The following is a 24,937-nucleotide window of genomic DNA, read 5'->3' as shown; positions in this document are numbered from 1 at the left end:
ATTGTAGTTCAAGATCAGCTACCAATCAAGTTCACCCTTACAAACAGAACAACAGAGATTGTTGAACAAGTGTGACAGATGCTTGTGGATGATCAGCCGCTGACTTTAATAATGCTAACAGATGAATTGGGGATTAGTAAAGCCCCTGCTGACTTTTTTTTTTGTTCTTGTGGCTCAACAGAGTCAGGAAAGACCTACACTTTGTAGATGACATGGTTGCTTTGGGCAATTCCAAAGAACATTTTTTTTAAGTTTTCGGCAGCTTTTGCAAGCATTGTCAAAAATGCATTGTAGTTAATGTTACTTTAACCATTTGATGCGGGCAAGGCAGTATATTCCGGTCCAGAAAAACCTTTTTATTTCCTTTATTTTCTGAGACCATTCACCAAACTTTTCGAGCGCAGCAAGTATACGCTGGCTACCAAACAAAATTGGATTTATTAGTCAAATTTATTTATCATTAGTTCATAAATTACTCATTAGTTAAATATCTGTGTATCGCCAGAATTTTTTTTATGGGGTACCAAAATGATTTTGCTAACAGAAATTGATCATTACAAAAGTAAAGATTTTTTGTTATTAAAATTTTTATCTGCATAAAATTGAAGAATGGTATAATTTGCTGTATAGGAACTAAAAATACAGTAAAACTTTTTTTGCACCGATGGGACAAAAAAAAAAAAAATTCGTCCATAAAAAGAGGAGTGACTGTTAATCAGGGATTTGAAATGCATACTTGTATTATACAAGGGGAAATTATATTATTTGGCCGTAAAATATGAGTTTTTTTACTGTATATATACAGAGTAATTGAACCATCTTAACCTTTTTTTTTAATTCTGGCAAATATATAATGACTAAGATCTTAATTATTAGGAATGGTCATCATTGGAATCAATTATTGCAATTTCGAAATAACAATTTTTATTTCTCACTGCACAAGTTATTTCTGATTTTGAAATTAGATGTCTATAGTACATAGAGGAAGTTCTATTTCTTCTGTATAAGGACAGCACCATACTTCCATGCAAATCAAACATGGAAATCTGTGGGCTGCTTCTTCACGAGGTTCTTAGTTTTAGATTTCTCATGTGAAAGAAAAAGATCTGAACTGAATGAAAAAGTTTGCTTCATTAGTCCGAATTCGGCCTATTTATCATCACATAAGTCATCTACAATTTTGGGATTGCATAGCCGAACAAACACTGAATTCAAACAGCGAAAATAGTTGCGTTTTATATGTCGTCTGCTGTTCAGCGTCTGATTTTGAAACGAGATAGCAGCCCCAAATAAATGGTTGCTCTTTTTTCACCTGCCGTCTCCTCATTCCGTAGGTGTTCTTCGTTTTCAACATCTCTATGCGCTGGAAAACAGTTTAGTTTATCGATATTGCTTGTAGGGAACTGGACTGGGTCGAACGAGGCCCCAGGAGCGAAAGAAAATATTAGGTCCCTTGAATTAGAAAAAAAGTTTGAATTTTTGGTTTTTCGGGGCCCTTTATATACATACATATATATATATAGAAGTCTGGGTAAAACGGGTGCGCCCGCCGTTATATCCGCTTCCAGCTGAGCGAAAAACTTGTTCCATGTGCGGGGAACCCGCAAAATATCCTCCTTACATAAGTCGTCTTTGATTTCTGTGCTAGATGGCAGCACAAATAGTACAAAATTAAACTGCAAACATTGTTAGTGGCTTCTGCGTCTTTAAAAAATTCTTCGTTTTGAACAATTTATGTATCAAATCATCATCCAGTACAGTTTCACTGAACTGAATAAAATCATAGATGCAAACATGCTAAGAGTCTTAGCATCTTTCAAGCGGCTTTGACAAAAATCCTTGTTTCCTTGACGAACCTTCAACCAACACTATCACGGGACCTATGGTTATTTAAATCTCATCGTGAGGTGGAAAGACCAATGTGGAATTCATGAAGCAAACTTCATTTCAACTTGTCAATAAAGACACGTGCAGGTAAGTTTTGTGATTTGATTATTACGATAATGATTTTTATGATTCAATTTATAAAGGACATCAAAGAGTAAAGCGAGTCAAATTCAATTAAAAATAATAAAACTTTAATAAATACAGAATAAAAAAAACGATGGACTCGCAGCTCCTCGAGACAATTCGTTGTGGTGGTCGTAATGACAGACTTGCATCGCGACGATGGCGAAGTTGGTTTTCTTTGGTTCCCAACTTCGAAATGGAAAAAGGCAGGCTGATCTCCTCTTCAAAAAGTCTGCCACAGAGAGCAAAAGGATAGAAGCACTTCATGACGCGTTTACCTCATCACACTCACAAAAAGCAATTGACAATAATGTACACTGACTAAACGACAATAACGTCACAACATTATCATCTGCAATAAAACACATACTTTCACAGATGAGATGGATAGTTTTCTCCACTGTAACTTCTTTTTTTTCTGATAATGTTCCACGTAGGCTCTAACAATTTCTTTGTTATAAAATCACATGTAGGTCCAAAGTAGAATTGTAGTTCGAAATTCAAAAGTTAATCATGCTCATGCTTTTAACATTCTGTTTTGTTTTATCCTACAGAGATGGAGGTAGATGAAGCATCCCACGTGCTTGTGCGATTTAAAAATGAGTCTGGTGAAGAAACTGGCGCTCCTTTCGACCTGCCAGTCACAGTGAAAACGTCGGATCTACAAAAGATTTGCAACACTCTATTGGAAAAAGTAATCATTTGTGATATGTCATTCCTAATATTCTCAAGCAATACTCACCATGAGTTACAAACGTTTTACTGCAGTCATTCCCCAGAGCATATAAAATCTGTACAATGGCTTTTCTAAGCATATGTAAATTTCTTTTCATCTCTCCATGCCAAGCCGTAACTAGGCTTTTGTGAAAGGGGAGAGGCAAATTTTTGCTACCCTCATCTCATTGCAGTTCCATGATTTTATAACAGCATTTTTGTTTTTTCTAGAATTTGCCACTCCCTAAAGTTTGCCGCCTGGGGCAGTTGCCCCTCCTCTCCAGTTCTGTCCCCCCCCCCTCCCTGATCTATACTCTCTCTATATTAAGTAAGGTAGTGCTTAAAATAAGGCTGAGGATACCGCATGGTGCTAGACGTTCTTTTGAAAATGGTGACTGATACATAATGGAAGTGATGTCACATGAAATTTTTGTATCTTTAGAAGACAAAGTGCACAGTGCATTTATTTCGTGTACAGCAGCTAATGGCTTGCCGTATATTTTAAAGCATTGGTATGCCGTGCATTCATTTGATGTACAGTTATTAATAGCTTGTGTAGTATGTTTTGAGTGTGCTTATTTTGTGTACGACTTACATGTAAACATACTTGTGTGCCAGCCTTTATTATATCTTTTCACAGGTTTGTGTTGGATTGGGCCCCAATTCAAAAATGGTTGATGGTATAATACATAAGTACCAAAGAAAACCACTGTAAAGAAAAATAAATTAAAGATTGTCAAAAAACGAAGATGAAAAAGAGAGAAAAAAATTGAAGTTCTCTCTCCTCTCATGTTGGATTCAAACCACTGCGTGCAGATCCCACATGCCACCGTCTGGGTTAATTTTGCTGTTAGCAGTTATAATAAAAAAATTGTATATCAACTTTGGCAGTGACATGCATGCATGCACCACTTCCACTTATAGTCTTCTACCATACAACCAAATAAACGTGTGGTGCTGTGTACGTATACACAATTTTACAACCAGAGTTTGATCACTGTAGGAAGTAGACATTTGCCACTTCAGAAAGTGGCAAGTTTACAAAAACAAACATTGACTGTGCTATGAAATAAAAATGTGAATTTTTTAATACAATTATAGCAGTATACAAATACTTTAGTTGTGCAACCACATTATAAATATGGATATTCGTATTAGATCATCTGTTATAAATCATAGAACACATATGCAAAGTTTTATGCATGTGCCTAATAATAATTACTCTCGTAATTCTCAAGTAAATAAAGTTCTGAACTGAGTGCCACATGTTTTAAAATTGGAATGATGACCATCTTTTTCTTTTACAGGATGAGCCAGTACCGTATCTGTTTTACATAAATGATAAAGAAGTCAAAGTGAATCTAAAGAAGACCATTGAAAATGAAAAAATTCCTTCGGAAAATATTCTAGAAATTGTGTATGTCGAGCAAGCTGTTTTTAGAGTAAGGCCTGTCACCCGTTGCACGAGCTCGATACCAGGTCATGCAGAAGCAGTTATATCAGCGTCATTTAGTCCTGATGGGAGGTAAATCTTATTTGCTTGAATTTAGCATTAATATACATTTTAGGCAGAGAATACGTATATGTAGTTGCATGTTTATCTGGTATATGGGAGAAGATTTGCAGTTATGTCACACACACACCTTGCCAGACCTTTTAGAAACACATGACACAACTTTTATTCGATGTATAGCAGATTCAATTAAGTAACATCACTGGCTTGCTGTATCTTCTGAAAATAACAAAATTATCTCAACTGTATTATAATTAGCACAATACGATTTCATTTTTATTCTGATTTGTCACCCCATGGAGTACATCATGACCCTTTACTCCGAATATAAGTAATTAAAATGAATCAATTGTCAAATTGTCGTGAAGGATTGCATTGAGATGACCCACCAGGGATGACAGGATGTTTAATATCAGCTCCCTTGCCAATCCCTGTAATAGTTTAATTTTCACATATAAAAGTACTACGTCAAAGCATAACTTAACACGAAAATCAATATCTCCAGCTACGCCCATAGCCAGAAATTTTGTTCGGAGAAGGACCACCACTTTCATTTCGGGGGGGGGGGGAACTAAAGTGATAGAACAATAGATTTGGCCATCTTTTTTCTCCTTTTTCTGTCATTTTCTCACATTTTGGGGGACCAGATCCCAAGTTCTTCCCCCTTGCTATGACCTTTTGTCTCCAGCACCAGCTTGCTGTGATATCTCTGACAGAGGTTGGTGATGCATAAATTGAGAAACACTGCCTTAGAGCATATGCTAAACAGAACCATGCATGGGCAGCCTCCTAACAGCTTTCAACAATGATAGCCTCCCCAGATGGCAACATACAAGAACAAACCACTGTCACTCTCCGCTGTTCATATTAAGTATGAAAGGTGCCACACCAAGCAGAGATGGATTTCCCACAGAGGGCATGTGAATATTCTTTCTTGAAACTCATCTTCATCTTTGCTTGGTGTCCGGTCTTTTATACTTCACATGAATATTAGGGATTGGACCGACAAACCAGTCACGACCCAGGCTCTGTCCCTCCAGGGATATAAGCCTTTTACCCTTGTGGGTTGGGTCGCGCTGTGGAGTAGGGATTGGATCAGCACCTCCTAGAGATAGAAGGCTTCCGCACTGGTTGCCATAAACATCATTCAGACTACCTAGCAAGTTTGCCACATTTTGAAATGACCATTTCATTTATTGTTTTGGCGCAGAATCTTCCTGATTGGCTCACAAATACTACATAGTGATTTGATGTGGGGTATAGAAATCACCAATTCTGAGCCCGATCCACACAAGGATGATACTGGCATGAGCAGGGAATTTTTTCCCTTGAATATTCTGAGGGAAAATAGACTACTTACTGACGTCACAAGCAGCGTGCGGAGGCCGCCTATCTCTAGGAGGTGGTAATTGGACGGATAGTGATTTGGCATGAATACCAAATATTAATTTGGTTAATGTTTTTGGCAGAATACCAAATATTCGGCAGCTGAATATCAATTTTCTTAGACTTCATCACAATTATAAATAAAGTTGGTGTTTAAAATGATTGAAATTGAATTTTAATAATGAAATTTATTACAGTGGGACTTTAGTTAACAAGCTTAATTTTTTCCACTAAAGTGCTCGATCCAAACACATTGGGACTGGGACCGAAGGGTGTTCGGAAAAGTGAACGGTTTGGTAAATTGATTTCAAAACTAATTCGATAACGCAAAGGAATAAATTGAAATTCTGAGATATGATACCCCCCTCTGTAAAAACCATGATAAGAACTTTTTTGTTGTCAAGAAGACATACTCCTCCCTCTCATTAAAGTACACCCAAAGGATTAAGATGAATTTGTGAGACAAAAAAAAGATGGCAGACAAATCTGCTCCTATTCACATATTTTTTTGCTTATCAATCGTTTATAACTACATAAACTATACCCGAACCCGCCCATATTTACATCTGTAGTTCACAGATACAGTATATACAATTGTTTGGAAGTGGATTATTGTACATTAGAAGGAAGCTATCAAGTTGGGAGGTAAGAGGGTTCAAGTTCCAAGAAAATACCAACTGTTGAGCATCGTTGACTACAGAAAACTGAAAATGAGAGGTTGGAAAAACATTTGGTTGACCGAGTTGTTCGGAAAATTGATGTTTGGATAAATGAGGTTCCACAATTATTCATTCCCATAAAAATGACTCATTCAATCAATAATTAACACAGTAATAATATATAACACCAAAAAATATACATAATATAAATAATGGTATAAATAAACATACAATATGAAAATGCATTAAGTTAGTCCTCCTCGCTCTCGTCGAGTATCTTTTAGGACGATTTATGGACTCACTGTTGTTTGCAAACTTATTCTTTTTTGCATGACTTTCAAAAAGAACCTTGAGTGAACCTTAAGTGACACTTACTTTGCCTCTTTTTTAGGATTTCTGAGAAATGGGACATTGCAGTGTTCATTAGACAGATTTATTGCTTGCACACTGCTGCAGCTATACATCTCTCTAATCTCATTTGAAGTGAGGAACTTCTCCTTACTTCTCTCTTCCTCGGATGAGATACCGTACATAAACTCTTGCTGGTGCATGCAAAAAAGATCCATCACTTCATCTACCATCAACTCCACTAGTTCTTGAATGCCATCAATTTTTTACCACTAGTTCCTGAATGGCATCGTCATGCAACTCGCGTCCCTGGTCTTCCCCAAGCACACAACATTTTCGACAAGTAGTGGCTCCTGTTCATGAGTTAGTTCCTCAAAATCACGTTCAATAATGCAATCAGTTCACAGTTTTCTCCAAGCAGAATTAAAAAAACCTTCAAGTGCACATATGCATTGCTACATTTAGTTTCGTGCTGTAAATATTCACACTCACACGTGTGTTAATTTTCAGAGTAAGGCACACTTACCAGAGACTTTGGGGAGAATATTACCCACAATTCCATAACACGTGTGTGGGCAAAAGAAAAATCAGTCAGCTCAGTTGTGATAACGTAAAAATAAATAAACAATGCTCAAAATTTTTTCTCATTATGTGAATTGCTTGTTAACCAAAGTGCTTTATTTTGATTTATTCAATTACAGTGGAACCGTACAGTTCCACCATTACAGTGGTTAAAATAGCTGGTAGTTAAAAGAATTTTATTACTATAATATTGACAATCAAATTTAACGATGACATATTGTATATTTTTATATTATTTACAGAATATTTTTTTTCAACTGCTGTTATCTTATTTTTCTCTCTCACACACACACATGTAAATGGAAAAGATAAGTGCCTAGAATGTCCAGATTGTTCAGTTTAGTACCAAGAGTCTTGCTGTATGCATTAATTTTACATGAAATAGCTCAAAATCTTTCTAAAAGTAGAGCGATTTCTGAGGTGTAAAAATATTAATCCGGCTCAAACGGCAGTTATTCATCGGATTCATTTTGATTGACGCAAAAATTTAGTTTACAGTGAGGCTGTTTTTTCAAGCTGATGCATCCATATCAACTAGAATGTATGTTAGCTGAATCAGTATTGATTAGCTGAGGGGGAAAAACATTGAAAAAATCTTTGTTAGCCAAAAAATTTGTAAGCCTAGGGCCTTCATTAGCAAAGGCATCACTATATCTTGTCTAGATACATCCTTGTGATGAACTGGACTTGCATAATTCATGCTCACTTTTACCTTATAGCAATAGGATTTTATTTTCAGTTTCATGTTTTCCCCTATCCTGGAAATTTGCCTTGACATAACCTCTTTCACGAAAATGGCTATACACTGCACAATAAAATATAATTAGTAAAATTTTAATTTATTTGAAAAATTCTGATTAATATAATTTTTTAAAACCAGTTTGATATACCCAGATTTACACAGATATTCAGCAGAATACTTAAGCAGCATTTGACTGAACCAAATATTCGGCAAAAAAGCCGAATAGGAAAAATACAGAATAGTAGCCAAATATTTGTCCTATCTCTAATAAATAGCAGTGATATCATTTCTTCCCAGACTAACAAATCTTGTCTTTGTGCATTAATTTATTCTTTTTTGCCGTATTTAACATGGCATCAATCATTTTATTGATTAATCGAAATTAATAGTATTTTTTTTTTAATTCTTGAAGGTATTTAGCTAGTGGTTCTGGTGATACCTCTGTTCGTCTCTGGGATGTGAATACGGAAACACCCCAGTTCACTTGCAAAGGTGATACTTTGCTTATTTGATCAGGCTTACGCAAACTCAGTGTATGTTAGTTTTTGGAAAAATTGTTTTATTTAACACTTGCATATCAAATTTCCTCTTAGATTTTAAGTTCTTTTTATCAATAGGGCATAAGCACTGGGTTTTATGCATAGCATGGTCACCTGATGGGCGGAAGCTTGCATCAGGCTGTAAAAATAGTCAGGTAAGCTTTTCATTATTTCTGGAAGAAATCATATTTATGTATTTTTCATCACTTTTCATAAGTTTCGTATTTTGTTAAAAAGTATGTCTTTTTAAACAGGTTTTTGTTTGGGATCCTGTGACAGGAAAGCAAATAGGACGTACTCTGATCGGTCATAAATTTTGGATCAACGCTCTTGCTTGGGAACCTTTACATAAGTAATTCTCTTTGATATACTTGTTGCAGCTTGGTATTGTGATGATTTACAATTACGTTTCTTCATTTTTATTATATTGACAACGCTCATTATAACAACCCAGAGTTACAGTAATCATCTCATTACAACAAGTAATGGGATCCAGAATTTCTTCGTATAATGACTTGTATATGTTTCCCGTATATATCGACTACCCAATGTACCATTCATTTTCAATGGAGCCATGAGGGTTATAATGAACATTGACTGATGACTTTGAGGGTGAAGCTTCCAATGTAACATAAGATGCATAAAGATTTAAAGTGTGAATGTCGATTTAAATTTTCTATCATTTTTTTGTTTTTCTTCTGGATAGTACAGTAACTTAATTTTTATTGCCCTCCAGAAATGGTGAATGTAGGAAATTGGCGAGTGCTTCGAAAGATGGGACAATAAAAATTTGGGATACAGTCACGCAGCAAATTGTTTTCACCATATCTGCCCACGCGCATGCTGTGACGTGCTTAAGATGGGGTGGCACAGGTTTGATTTATTCTGGCTCCCAAGACAGAACTGTGAAAGTCTGGCGAGCAGACGATGTAAGTAAGCTTAATAATTCTTCAAAAATAAGAATATTCAATTTGACTGAAATTGAAACAATGTATTCTCACCACTTCTTTACGATTGAAATTTATTCTCAGTTCAGGAGTTTCTTTTCACACTTATATTTATTGAAATAAACATGCATTTTTTATTCACATAAAAAAGTTATCATTCATTAAGGGCTGATCCAGTTTGTCTACCATCATGGAAAAGTAGTGCGATGAAAAAAAAGACATGAAATAAAGAAGGTTACACGTTTTTACGAATTGATTTTTGAATTTTTCCCAGCTAATTCTCATGTTTGATTTCATCGCTGAAAATCGGGACCCCTGTATCGTGCATCGCAACAAAGCTAGATAGATACCAGTGATCATACAATGGTAGTTGACCTTTCTTTCTTTCAAAGCGAACACAGCCTTAGCCATCGGACTTGTCAAGGGGCAGGACCATGTCAGAGAAAACTCTAATGGTGGTTGACTGAAGATGGTTTTCTGACTATAAAGTGTGAATGTGAGTTGGTTTTCTATTAAAAAAAAGTCACCACAGGGAGTAGCAGACACAACTGAGGGTTCCTATTGTCAATCATCATTGTGCCAAATCTAGATGAAATGCTTTATTAGAGGTATTTTGTGAAATAATTAATGCTTAATCACAGAAGGTGCCAAATAATGAGTGTTAAATCTAGTGGTGGCTAGTGGCCTCGGAAATTTTTTTGAGTGGGGAGCAAAACAAATATTTCTTCTTAGATATAGGTGCTCTATTTTCAAATGCATGATTTTTGTAATTAATGGCCTCAATAATTTATTCGAATCAATTAATTCCATAATTTGTGATAAGATCATTGCTACATTACATCTACCCCAAGAAAATATATCGTCCCCATAAAACTTATCACACAAAACTAACCTTTTCGAAATAATTCTTTTTTTTTTTGGTTACCTGAATGTTATTGTTAAAGTGATTATATGTACTAAAAAGTGTAGAAATGTGCTCTAAAATATGCAAATATGCACTTAAAAATGCCAAAATATGCATTAAAAAGTCCAGAAAAGTTAAAAATTCAGATATATGTACCAAAAATGAGAAAATATATGCATTAAAAAATCAACATGCAAAAAAAAGTATAATGTACATACTTCCATATGTAAATAACTACAGCTGCTCAGTAATGAAATATCAGTAAAAAAAGAACTTTGACACTATTTTTACAAAAATTTAACACTTTTGACGTGTATCTAAAAATAACCTTGCAATAAAACGATTGATATTTTAAAAATACACTATTACAAACATCTCTATTTACTAAATCTCACCTGTACCTGCTGCAAAAACCAGCGATGCTACGAAAATATTATAAGGAATATTTATATTTGAAAAATTATGAAAAAAAAGTGACTGACCTTAAATAAAGCTTTAAAAAATATGCACTTATTCTGAAAATTCTTTGATTTTATGCATTTATATACATTAATGCTGAAAAAAGGCCAAAATATGGAAATGCATATAATCCGGGCTCTAGTTATTGTATATGGTTAAACCTGTCTAAGACGGACACTGTATGAGATGGAAACCTGTCATGAACAGAACAGAGAAATAGTCTTGTAGATAATGCTTTTTCATTAACAGGAAACCTCTCTAAGACGGAAACTGTCTAAAGCGAAAACGGAAAGCATATTTAGTGTATTTTCAGATAAAATACCTGCTAAAATGAAAATAATTTTTGGCCAAATGTGTAAGTTTTCATCCATTGAATGGGGAAAAAAACTAAGTCATACTAATTCCTCTTTTATTAAGGAATTCTTCTACTACTTGGATAAATTATGTATGCTTACTATTGTATCTGAACTTGTTCTGGAAGTAAGGGATTGGGTTTGGCTGGAAGCAGATTTATAGATTTGCTATACAAAATTTAGTAAAAGCCTGTAAATTTCGATTTCTGAATCAATTCTAGGGGTGCTCGGATCCATGCCACAAATTACAGTGAGTGCTTGAGCACCCCTGGCTTCGACACCATTGATAACTTTTTGTAGAAAACACTATTGTTTCTTAGAAAAAATTTGATAATTTCCATTTAAACTAGTTCGGGAGAAGAATAGGGGAGTTAGACAAATATTGCTTACAATTTTAGAGATATTGTGTTTTAGCATTTCATTCAATAGAGATGTCCACCAGCCTCAAGAAACATGTCTTGAATTTGAACACAAAACTGCAGGTCATAGAGGCTAAAGAAAAGCAAAACTTGAGTGTTACAGACCGATCTAGAATCTTTCACAAGCGTTATTGCTTGTTGATCTCATTTGGAATAATTTAAAAAGCTATGTAATTTACTATTCAAGAGAGCATTTTATATTAAATTTTAACAATTAGCAAATTAAATATGAAATTTTAAATGCATATAGTAATTCAAAACAACGAAAATGAAAAAAATAAAATACTAATATGCATGTTTCTGTTTAATACTCATTGGTTTATAGAAGTTAGTGATGTGCTCAAAATTTAAGTTTCATAAAATGATAGAAATAAATGATTGCTTATAGACCTATACAGTAAAACACTGCGGGACAACAAAATTCATCCATAAAAGAGAGATGACCATAAATCAGTGGTTTGAAATGAATACTTTTATTAACCAAGGGTAAATTATCATTTGGCCATAAAAGAGGTGCGACTGTGAAGAGGGGTTTTACTGTATTTTTTATATGCACCTTTATAAAACAGAAGCACAATGGAGAATAATTTCAGTCTCTTGACGTTCTATTTTAAACAGGTTTCATTGTATTTTTACATTTTCCTGGAACACAAGTTAAACACAAGAAAAAAAATTGTTTTGCCTGAATGTGAAGTTTCCAGTTTTTTGCATGTTCTTTATTTTTTTTCTGTCGGACGTTTGATGTCATCCACACATTTCACTTTTCACGTTCACCAACTGTAAGGGCAAACAAAATATAAGAATGGATCAATGTGGTGAAACTTTCTGTAGAGCAAGAGGTAAAGGAGAGACAACCCCTACAGTAAACTGGACGTGTCCTAGGTAGCCATGTGGAATCATGTTGTGATATGTGCTGGTGGACAGTGTCATCCAACAGGCAATCTGTTGTTTTTTCATCTGCGTGTGCGGAATGTTTGAGAGTAAAGAAGTCAATATGGTGTTTTTTGTTTTGTAGTGGCTGAAAGGGATTGGAGTTTGTAAAGTGCATTGGAAAATGAAGACAGTGTGTGGTGAACATACATTGTCATTGACTCGTGCATAACTGGCATGAGTGTTTCCGCGAGGGACAAGAATCTGTGAATGATGATACGCAACCTGGTCAAGGTCACTTCATCGTCACAGACACTTTGGTGAAAGAAGTTGGCGAGATAATCAATCCACTAACAAGAAGGTGGGAGTGCATTTCAGTTTCGTTCATGCCATCATTGCAGGAAAGTACATTATGGAGAGGCTTGTGCTAGTCCTGCACACGAGTCAACGGCAGTGCATGTTCACCACTGCCTTTAGTGAAACTTCCAATTTTTTTTGCATGTTTTTAATTTTTTTCTGTCAGACAATTGATGCCATCCACATATTTCACAATCACCGATTGTAAGGGCAAACAAAATATAATAATGGTCTATGAACTTCACAAGTTCCAACTCCTTCTGCCAATAAAAAACAAGTAATACCACATTGCTTGTAAACATTCCTTAGACGCAGATAAGAAAACGACAGATTGCCTATTGGATGATACCATTGACCAACTGCCAGCACATATCATGCGATTCCATACAACTACCTTGGGTAAGTCCATTTTGCAGTAGAGGTTGCCTTCTCTTTACCCCTCTCACTCTACATCTACACAAACTTTTGAAACACTCATACAAAAATAAACCATATTATAACATGTTCCATTTTCATTTGATCCATCCTCATACAGAAAAATTGGATTTCTCGCTACAAAACATCCATTCATTTTTCCTAATGCCATTTATCTTCAGATTGCAACTACCTTTTAAATCCTTGGTCTTCATTTTTTTTCAGTTTATATTATTTTTCGCTGGAAATTCAGAAACTGGAAGATGACAAAGAAATTTAATGCAATAACTTTTTCCTCAGTCTACGTAGTGTATAAAGCAGGTTACAAAAGTTATTGCCTTTATTTTCACACAGGGTAGTCTTTGTCGGATACTTCAAGGACATGGACACTGGGTTAATACACTAGCATTGAATGTGGATTATGTTTTGAGGACTGGAGCGTTTGATCCAAAAAATGCCACGATCGTATACAGAGAAGTCACAGAAAGTGGTAATTTCTTTTTTGCTATAATTTTTTTTCTTCTTAGTTCTCAATATTTAAGATTGAGATTCAAATTGAAGATTTTTTCTTTACCTTGTTATGTAGCTCAACAGCTTGAAGAAGCTGCTCTAAAGAGATACAGATCGATTAAGGTAATGTTTTCGTCACCTCGTATGCCACCTTTAATTTCTACGAATAATAGTTACTCTTTATTTTGTGCAAGTAGTATAATGAGATTGTGTTGAAATTGTAGGGTTCCGAACCAGAAAGACTGGTTTCTGGATCAGATGACTTCACTCTCATAATGTGGAATCCAGAGTCGGAGAAGAAACCAGTCGCAAGAATGACTGGGCACCAGCAGCCAATCAATGAAGTGAAATTCTCACCTGACATGAGAATTATAGCTAGTGCTTCCTTTGATAAATCGGTGAAGCTGTGGAATGGCAGAACTGGAAAGTTCGTATGATTTTTTTTTAATGTGTGTTGTGCACAGAGTAAGAATTGCATAAGGAACATCTATGCATAGGCATATGCAAAAAAGGGGTTACCCCTGAGCCGATATTGTGGTGTATTTTTGCAATTGAAAGGAAAAAAGTCTTTTGGAAACAAAAAACAGTTGAACCCTCTCCCACTTTCTTTTTTTTGAGAAACCCCTATATGTATCCTATAGCACCTATTTTCTGTGAATTGCAGTAGGGTTTGACAGCTCCTGATTGATGCAGTGGTAAGATGCTCATCTACCACTATGAAGGTTACTTTCTGGTCTGCGGGTTCTATACTGGGGGAAGATAATAGGTAACAAGTTCTTTCCCAACCAAACCTGAGATGACAACCGATGGATGGTGCCTTCATTTTTGACCTAACTCAATTGGTGGTAAATTGTTGTATAGGCAATATAATTTGAGTTGTTGTGCAGTAAAGTAGTAGAAGAACTTGACAAATTCCAGGCACTTCGGTACCTGGAAAATTGGCATTTTCATCTAAAACTTTTGATGTGCAATTATCAAACTGAAGCTGAGAAGAACACAAAATTTTCAGAATTTATGTGAGCATGTGTACCCATTGGCCTACACAAGGGAGAGTTAGGGAGTTTGAGCTAACCCCCATTCTTTTGAGCCGAGATTTTAATGTTTTTGTCAGTAAAAAATGTGCTCCTCCTTCCCTGAGAAGAAAAAAAAATTAACCCTTACCCCTGAGAAAATCCTGTATAAGACTATGTATCGACATGCAACGTCTGAAAAAAAACAATTATATTTCAGACCATGAACGTTAAACCTGTGGCCCTCTGAGTCATCAAATATGGCCCTCAACAAATAACCAAACCACTCAAGTGTCCCACAAGAGAGGGGCACATTTACATATCACTTGAGTAGCTTGCACATTTACATACATGGTACATATTTACAGATCACTTAAGCTACCTGCGGCACACTTTCAGTTAATCAGATTGGCCTACAGCATATTTCCAGATAACTCAAGTGCCCTGCAGTGGTACACTTCCAGATCCCACAATTGGCCCACAACACGTTTCCAAACAGATGAAGCTGGCCACACTCTCCAAAAGGTTGAGCACACTTTTTTTAGACCAAACTTTTATTTGGAAAAATTTGGTTCTTAAGAAATGTGAATGTAGCAACCAGACGATCCGGGCTCTGTCCTGTGTGGGATGTAAGCCAAAGGAAATTTGGTTAGAGTCTAATTTATTTTTTGATTTGTCTAGCTTTGAATTAAAATTGTCATACAAAGTAAAATCAAACAAATAAATATGTACATTAGACAATTTTCTAATGGACTCAATCCAGCATTAAAAAGAATCTTTTTTGAAATTTTGAAAAAATATTTCTCATTCTGAAAATTTAAAATCTGATGATAAGTCAGTTTCTCAAACTCTCTTGCACCATCCTTGCCCGATCTCATCTCTCTAGGAACACACCATTTAGAAATCACTGTGCAACGTTTAGGCTGTTGCATTTCCCGGTTCATTATTAAGTTAAATCCAGTGTGATCATTGACTAAATGACAACAGTGAAAGGTAATCGTCATTCGTTAAATAATAAACATTCATTCCATAAAATATTAGAATTTATTATAAAAATTTTACCAATAGTTATCACAGTTAGATTTCTCTCTCAACACATTGCATTAAAACAAAATTGAATGCTCTCACCGCTTTGTCCAGAAATTCAGATAGTTCTCATCATACATATAACAGTTCAAAATGTTGTGTCAAGTGTTGGTCTTTTCACACTGCGGTCAAAGAAAATCCTGAAGTGAGGTTCTCGCAGGTTTGCGGATTGAGGTTCCTAGAATAAGGACTATTTCCACAGGGGGGGCCTAAAATTGTAATGTTACAACTGCAATGATTGTATTAGGATGTTCTTATAATTTGAATGTATTACTTGTAGGTACATAGCCAGTTTGAGAGCTCATGTTCAGCGAGTGTACCAAGTAAGCTGGTCTGCAGACAGTCGACTATTGGTCAGCGCAAGTGCCGATTCAACCCTGAAAGTCTGGGATCTAGAAAAAAGTCGGTTGATGTTCGACCTTCCTGGACATGCTGATGAGGTAAATAAATAAAGATAAACACAGCAGACTTTCTTTTGGATATTATCAGAGGTGTGAGAGAGCTGCTGTGATGGTTAAGTGGTCAGAGTGATGGATTCGCATTGCGAGGCCCTGGGGTTCGAACCCCACCGTCGCCACAGTGGTCGCCAGCTGAAGTTGGGTTTCTGTGGTTTCCAACTTTGAGATGCGAACGTGAGCCAATCTCCCCATTGAAAAGTCTCGCCACAGAGAGCAACAGGTCTACAAACAGAGCTACAGTCATTACACTTTACTTCAGAAATATAGATGACAGCACTAAAAAATCAAAACACAGCACTAAAATACTCACTCAGACTGTTAAGCACACACACACTTCCGCCACAACTCGCTTGGTAGTAAATTGCCTGTGGAAATAGACCTGAGTTGTGCTCAGTTTGAAAGAAAGTAAGAAAAAGAGGTGTGAGAGAAAGAACTTGGGAAAAGAGTTATGTTGTCTTTACCAGGAAGTAGAAGGGAGAAAACAATGGAAAACTTTATTCCCAAGTTCACCTCGACATGATATCCAGAGTGTTTGTTCATTTGATGTATCGTGGGCTGAGAAAAAAATCTTTATCTATCTCTAAATGTAAACTGTTCTTTGTGTCATGAATCAGATCAGCAGTGTGTATACTATATTTTCCTGCATATAATCTGCAGACTAAAAACTCATCTGAATTTCTTATGGCAGATTATACAGGGTGATCATAATGGAAGTAGCAACTTCAAAATGCTATTAAAACACAAACTACTCGTCAGAATGACTTGAAAATTTCCTTGAATTCTCCTTGAACAATGAAATTTTGTTTGATGTAAGAAAAAACGTTGTATTCATGGAACACAGGTAATTCACTTACAGAATAGAAACAGTAGTCAACCAGGGCAAATGACAATTTAATTAACATAGCAAAATTTGGAAGAGTAGATAAACTTCACTTAATAATACTCAGAAAATCAACAAATAATGTGCTAGTGAATTTCCAGTGTTTCACAAATACAGCATTACCTATCAGTAAATTTTTATGTACAGTCAAACCTCGTTGATGAGTCACTCTTGGGAGAGCAAAAATATGACTTAGTAAGCGGAATGACTCGTTAAACGGAGTAAGCCATAGCTGTGCCAATTCCTGCCTGAGGACAATTGACACTTACAAAAAGTGAGCCGGTAAGCGGAGTGACGCACTAACGAGGTTTGACTGTATAAGTTTATTTTTCCTTCGCTGAATAAAATTTCATCTCTTCAGGAGTATTCATGCAAATTTTCATATTCTGACCAGTAATTCTTGTTTCACAGCGTTTTGAAATTTCAACTTGAATTATAATCACCCTGTATATCACTGCATCTTTTTTTCTGACAGGTTGAAGTAGAAACAAAAAAAATTATAGTAACTTGTAAAAAAATTATTTTTTAAAAGGCTTATAGGTGGCGTAGGACTGGTCTTAGACCAAATGGCATCCTGTGCAAAACCAGCAGTCGGCGCACCCTTCTCCCAGGTGCTGATTCAGGGTGATGTGTCTGGGGGCGATTCAGTGTTTATTGCTATTCACTAAAAACTGTCCCAAAAAATACAGAATAGATTAATCTTCCTACATTATCGGGCTCTTGAAGGAGGTCTCTCCATCACCCTCCCGGATCTGTGCCTGCCCTCCCCCTCTTCTTGGCTCAAAAGTAATAAGGTGAAGTATTAATAGTCAAAGAAGTAATAAAAGTACATAAAAAATTAATAAAAATTATTTCAAAGTTGGAAATTAAAGAAGTTGCCCAATTAGGGAAGTTACCTACAGCTTTTTTTTCTGAGGGAGATTTGATTTTTGTTTAGTTACAGTGAAAATTTATTTATTTTTTAATATTTAAGGATGGGTATAGACGTAAGTATGAAAACATGGGCTTATACAATTCGTAGAACACTAAAAATGTATAACAAAAAGAAAATCGAAAACTTCACTAGGATTACCAGAGTTCAACCCACTTGAAAGTCATAAAAAATACAACCAGGGTACTATACAACCACTTCCGATTCCTGTCTTCTGATTCCTGCAACATAGCTGTATTTAGCTTCCTATAGGTTTTGTTCTAAATTGATAGTTATCAACCTTCCCCCCTTTTGAAGGAAAAAAAACTTTTATTGTCAACTTCTAAGCACAGCAATCAAAGTGATTGGCCCATTTTGGTCTGTTTGGGTATTTTTTCCTGTCTGCCCGGTCCTGTTTGGTATACCAGGTGTACAAGTATGAAATGCGGATTTTTTTTTTTAAAAAAAACACGTTAAATTTGGAAGAATGATAAAAAGTGCTTTATTCAAAGTATGCTCTATTGCTTGTTATACATTTCCCCCATCTTTCCTGAAATTTGTGAATACCAGGCCAGTAAAAATCTTCCTCTTTTGCTGCGAACCATTCATCAAGCTATTTTTTCACATCTTCGTACGAACCAAAGCATTGCTCAGAAAGTGCGTGACCCATCAATGCAAACAAGTGGTAATCGGAAGGAGCCAAGTCTGGTGAGTTAGCCGCATAGGGTAGAACTTCCAGCTGAGTGCTTCCAACGTGCCGCGAACCGCTTTTGCTGTATGTGATGGAGCATTGCACATTGACCATTGTCAAGGAGCATTTCATGTTGTCATGGGGCATTGCTACTGCAAGTTGTTTTTGTGTCTGTGTAGTATTATCTTCGTCCAACAATGCTTCCAATTCCACATCTTTTTTTTTTTTTTTGGCGGTTTTCCATGTTCCTTGTTTGCAACACCGAAGTCGCCACTTTTGAAACACCGAAACCATCATTCACACGTATCTTGAGATGGAGCATGTTCACCATAAGCTTCTCGAAGTAATCGGTATGATTCAGCAGCAGTTTTCTTCAAATGAAAATAAAAAAATTAATGCTGTCCGCGAATGCTCTCTGTTCAGTATAACTTTCGACATCTTGAACACAACAAAACAACACTATGCACACACTTTTCCAATTTATCACTCGTGCGCATCTGACACTTGTTGATGACACAACAAAATGGCGCAGTGTCAAATCTTTATATCACAAACTGCATTGGTGCACCATCTGTTTTCTGAAATCCGCATTTCATACTTGTACACCTGGTATATGCAAAATCTGGCGATGATTGGTCTAAAACTGTAGATTTGTACATAGACGTACATACTTTCACATTTATACATAAGATAGGTTCTCCTGAGTGAATCTAGATGATTAATTATCAATTTGCAGTCATTTTACATATCCAGGAGAGATTAATTGGATAATTTGAACTTTTTTCCAGTGACTTCGGGCTTCAAATTAACCAAGTTTGACTATATATATATATGAATTAACATCATCATTGTGCCTCCAGCATTTACATCATACTCCATCCCCAGCTTTTCAAGTCTATCGCCACCTATGGTCCCAGTGTAGTGGCAACATACTAGTGTCTTCTAGATAGACACTATATAGTGGTAGATGGCCCCTAGGTAGTATATAGGAGTCTTTTACCTTACACACCTGCTTAATTCAGGTTCTGGGTATCTGGAACTTAGGTTTATGAAACTCCAAAGGGTATTTAGTTGTGTGGTTTGTTATAATTTTTTGGTCCACAAAATATATTTCACTCAGGGGCGGCGCAAGCTAAAATCTGTACACGTGTGGGAACTATTTTTGGTGCCCCTGACCTCCTGTCCATTAATAAAACAACTTTTGTTTAAATCGCTTTGTTTTGATACATTCAAAGTAACAGAGATTTCATATCATAACCACACCATTTTGAATTTTTTACCTTGGATTTGACGGTCCTCCCAGAGCGGACAGAAATAATTTTTCTTAATTTTTGTTTCTACCTTTCACCTAGAATTTGGTTACCCTTCTAGAGTGTGCCCAATGCAACCCAGCTGCTTTTGGTTGCATTACTAGAAAACTTCGGCGAAAAGCCAACAAAAAAAGGGGAGCCAACATGCATGGGTTTTCCTGCATGAGTACATTTTTGTTGCTCCTTGTGTGACAGGTAGAAACATTGCCCCAGTGTAGAATCCTTATCTAAAGAGAGATTACAAATAAGATTTTTATTCATTCTTTTTTTGAAACATGTACTGTGTTGACAATTCTATTCCGTATATTCACTAGAAGTCGGGAAAAAATAGACATAAGGCTCAATACTCATGAAAAAACCTCTTTCTTTTGTTCCCGTTAGTAGAAAAATGGGGTGATAAAGATGACTTCCTCCATTTTCTTTAATTTTTACTGCTCAGCAAAAGAGAGAGATAGAAGGCTTTCCAATATTCTCCTGGAGGGGTGAACGAAAAGAAAAGAGCTCAAGTGTGTGTGTGTATTTGTATTGTGACAGAAATCTGTATAATACTGTACATCTATAGGTGCATTACTCGGATTCTTTCCTTGAAAAATCATTGTAATTTGTTCTCAAACCTTCAATTTTTTTTTCATCTTGGTCATTTTTCATGTATATTTAGTAATTTACATCTCTTTTTTTTTCCGACTTGTTTTGCCCCCCCCCCCCATCCCATTATTTGGTGCCCAAGACCGCTGCTGTGCAGTCTGCAAGTAGAAAAAGGAATTAGTATGTTTATTGAAAAAAGCATGACTCCTTCCATTCTTTGACAATTCAGTGAATGAAATTTTCATAAGGTGAAATGAAATTTTTTGTCATTTGCAGACTATATGCAGGAAAATATGTATGAAACAGGTTTTTTTTGCGATCAAAATATTGGGAATATTTTGAAGGAAACATTTTTTTATTCATTTATTTGGAGTGCCCCCACACCACAAATGAACAATATACATTTATTCTTATAGGTTTATGCAGTTGATTGGAGTCCAGATGGCCAACGCGTTGTCAGTGGCGGTAAAGACAAAGTAATAAAGATGTAAGTAACTTTTAATGAATTATTTTTTATTTCATTGAATATAGCAATTTTGCAGGTCTTATTTTGCCTTCAAGACTTCATTAAAAGCAGACATGTTTAATTTTTCATTATATTTGCTTGCTTGTTGGGACTCCTGAATAGACTTCAAACAAGAATGCTGATATGTTATAACTTAATCAGCATTCATTTGCTGTCAGTGCACTTGTGAAGAAAAATTATATTTCATCCTTCAGATCAAATGCAATTGACAGCTGTCAGCTTTCTGATCTGATTATCAGCACCTTTAAGGCTAGCTTACATGATTTGAACAGTGTGTTTAGCAGGCCCATAGCCAGAAATTTTGTTTGGGGGGGGGGGGCGAACTGGTAGAATAGGTTTTCCTTCTTTGTCATTTCCTCACATTTGGGGGACCAGATCCCCAATTCACCCCACTTTCGTTACAGTCTTGGTGTTATGTAACAAATTTAAACAGTGCATGAGGTAAGAAGTTGCAAGTGAATGATTTAGTTGTTGAGTTGACAAGTAGAATAGAACCCAGTCTATTCTTTTTTCCAATTGTGAATTGTTTCCAATTCTTTTTTCCACTCACTACTTGTGTGCTCCAGTGGGTTGTCAACTTGTTATATGTGTGTTATATCACCAAATCTTCCATTGCTGGGTACACATACTTCAGGTCATGCTCTTTTTGCAAAGTTCATTCACATTGCTGACTTAAACGATTAATCTACACATCTTATTATGTAAAATGGAGTCAAATTGTTTCATATTATGACATGCAATGTTTGGTTACCTGATCATATGGAATATAGTTGATGCATGATCAACGATTGTTATAAGGATCGTCAAGCATATGCTGTTTTAGAGTACAAAAACCCAAATTTTGTAAATTAAACCAAATTGTATAAGACTAGGATTACTGTATAAAAAATCTTTCACAAAACTTGAAAATGCAACCAATAAGCCTATTGATTACATTCCCTTGAATATAACCGATACACTTATTGGTTGCATTTTTCAAGTTTTGTAAAAGAACGTTAACAAAACTTTTATAGCGTAATCCTGGCCTTATATCAGTTCGAATTTTCATTTAAAGAGTCCCTCAAGGAAGTGGCCTTGGTCCTATATTTTTTTTCACTTTTTATTGATAAACTCAATCAGGCTATTAATGAGATTGTTGACAAATTCACAGATTTGAAACTAATGGGAGTAATCTAGAATCCAAGTGATAGGGAATTGCTCCACATGAACTTGAATAGGATCGCAGCATGGACAAATGAATGGAGCATGTTTCAGTATTTATAAGTGCATGGATAGAGATGTGATGTGGGAATATTGTCAGAGAATGAGAATATTGCACTTTATATATATATATATATATATATAAAACTTACTCCTTGATGTAAAAATTGAAGAATCGAGAATATTTGTTTTTTCTTTTAAATTATGAAAAATTTTGGTTATATTATGAGTTCCAATGAATGCAACATTTATAACAATTTTTTTTCGCATAATCACCTCATGACGACAAGTTTCAGTTTGAGAATATTCTGTCATGCTGAGAGGTTTCATAAGTTTTGTTACGAAGGTTTTAGAAACCTTTAAAGATTAAACTTTTTTCAAAATTAGATACATTTTGAGGGAGATAAGTTCAAAGCAAAAAATAAAACCGAAGTTGATTGGCTCTCCTTGTCATTCTTATGATCACCTTCATTCAGATAAGAAGATTCCAATGCACATTTCTTCCCACTGCATAATATTCCCAATGTTTTCTGCAGAGTTCCTATAACATTTGTCTTTACTATTATTTTAATGTGAATTTTTTTTTCTCGTGATAATTGCTCTTATTTTAGGTAGCTGTATTTTAGTTATATTTTGCATCAGTGTTTTTTAGGTAATCTTTTTTCAGTTCCTCGTTAGGTATTTTACCTCTTTTGTGTATGTCCTTTGTATTTTTATATAAAATTTTTTCTCCATATATTCTGTGAAACAATTGCTATTTTTTCAATGCATGATTTTCTTTTCCAGATGGAGACAGTGAACAAAGTTGTTGGCGATTTCAGCTATCTATTCTCATTATTGCATGTGTTGATACATATTGAAACTTTACATTAAAATAATGGTGTATGTATTTCGATTCTACATTTCATATGCTCGTAATTTTGTGAAATTACAGGTAATATATATCTTAAATTCTGCAGCAAACTGTTTTTCATTGCTAGCATTTTCCTTCCCAATTAATTAGGGCTGAAATTGATTAACTTTTTAATCAATTAATCCACTATTTTTCGTAACGACATAACATTGATGCTACAAAAATGTTGAATTAATTTCACACACCTATTTGCTAGATGTAAGGAAATATACGGATAATTAAGAAATTAAAATTGCCTGCTTGAACCAGTTTAATATGCTGAACCTATTTTGTCAAAACCTGAAATTTCTTCACGTGGATCTTGCCATTTAAAAAAAATTATATGACGTTATCCTCTAAAACTCCCGTCAAACTGAATTTGAAACCACCAGTTTTCGTTGAATCGGCATGTATGTTTCCTTCCCAAAAATTTATTAAAATATTTATTCAAATATATTATATATATGGTCACTTAGCCAAAATATTAAACAGCAAAACCCTTTTTTATGGACACTCACGGAAATAATTTGTAAAAGAGGGGCGACTGTATCTTGGGAAGGGGTTTATATTGAAACTGTGTTAACAATAACATGTTCTTTAATTGAAAATGAACGAAATTTTGAGAATATAAGATGCATTTAAAGTCATTAAAATACATAATTATTGCAATGATGGACAATTAAAACTACAAAACAGATATCATTACAAAGAAGTTTAACACTAACAAATTCTCTGGACAAATCATACGGATCACATTTCTTATTTTAGCTTTTCCGGGGAATATTCTTCTCCAATGGATCAAGATGTCCTCCTCCTAATTGTGTGTGGGAAAAATACTTTTTTTTGTATGAATATTTGTTTTTTTTTTACACAACAAAGGAACATAATTATTGATGCACAAAAAACCAGCATAACCACCATTTGGTGCGACCCACCATAGAAATGTTGACGGTACATAGTAAATTAATAAACAAATGAATTTTTCCATGGAAACAAACATATATTTTATTAGTGTAAGACTCAAAATATAAATGTTGGTTTGGTTAAGCATGTGTGCATGAAAAAAGTTCAGCGGGAAACTAATGAAAATATTATTAATTACTTGCTGTTTCCCATTTGATCGCCCTTAGCATTTTGAAGAATGTTGGGAACTAAAACATCAATGATTCTGGAGATAGTTTTGATCTCATTATGGTTTTTTTACAGACCTTCGACTCCAATCTCTTTTACCCTGCAGCTTTCACCATCGCCTCATTGTTTTCATTCTAAGAGTTGACCTAATCACACTGAAAGAACAATTAAAACATTCAAGTCTTAGCTCTCTTTTGCTTTACTTTGTGACGCTGCTTGTCTAATGCAATTTTTATTATTTTTCCTTCAGTCTGGCTCCAACCGTCGACCAACATGTAACAAAATCTCTTCTCATTTATTTCTATATATTAAATAAGTTAAAAAGAAAACAAAGTCATGACTTGGTCTATTTCAAAAATAATGAGACATCCACTAACACACGCTCCATTAATTTTTGCTTTGCTTAATCATTCATTTTACATGAAAACTTTCTGGAAGAGAAGTGGATTCATCTGGAAAGTGATTCCGAGGCAAGGCCTAAATTAAGTGACAGTAATTCTGACTGATTGTGCACAAATTCAGCTCACAATGC

The 24,937-nt window shown here is 35.2% G+C and overlaps 1 protein-coding gene across 2 annotated transcripts; it reads left to right on the top strand.

The window, feature by feature from the left end:
- The first annotated feature begins 1,884 nt into the window (after positions 1-1,884).
- On the top strand, positions 1,885-23,549 carry Nle (notchless protein homolog 1). Of its 2 annotated transcripts, none has more exons than XM_089248737.1 (13): positions 1,885-1,974; positions 2,565-2,704; positions 4,032-4,249; positions 8,367-8,446; positions 8,572-8,648; positions 8,748-8,845; positions 9,230-9,422; positions 13,571-13,706; positions 13,803-13,849; positions 13,951-14,153; positions 16,103-16,262; positions 21,073-21,143; positions 23,169-23,549. In XM_089248737.1, exons 2-13 carry the CDS (start codon positions 2,567-2,569, stop codon positions 23,179-23,181), a joined length of 1,434 nt encoding a protein of 477 aa, XP_089104863.1. In that variant the 5' UTR covers positions 1,885-1,974; positions 2,565-2,566; the 3' UTR covers positions 23,182-23,549. The 2 variants fall into 2 exon arrangements, with proteins under 2 accessions (XP_089104863.1, XP_089104864.1); XM_089248738.1 differs by lacking the exon at positions 1,885-1,974 and adding an exon at positions 2,387-2,479.
- The last annotated feature ends 1,388 nt before the right edge of the window (positions 23,550-24,937 follow it).

This window comes from Pholcus phalangioides, unplaced genomic scaffold, assembly GCF_987345545.1.
Source record: "Pholcus phalangioides strain wild (caught in Gottingen) unplaced genomic scaffold, Ppha-v1.0 ptg000020l_1, whole genome shotgun sequence".
Classification (NCBI taxonomy): Eukaryota; Metazoa; Arthropoda; class Arachnida; order Araneae; family Pholcidae; genus Pholcus; species Pholcus phalangioides.
This window is presented reverse-complemented; position numbering and strand designations above follow the sequence as displayed.

Coding starts and splice junctions, on each gene's coding strand:
- Nle (XM_089248737.1), top strand. CDS start 2,567: ATGGAGGTAGATGAAGCATCCCACGTGCTTGTGCGATTTAAAAATGAG. Junction 9,423..13,570: donor AAGTCTGGCGAGCAGACGAT/GTAAGTAAGCTT, acceptor ATTTTCACACAG/GGTAGTCTTTGTCGGATACT. Junction 13,850..13,950: donor AGAGATACAGATCGATTAAG/GTAATGTTTTCG, acceptor TTGAAATTGTAG/GGTTCCGAACCAGAAAGACT.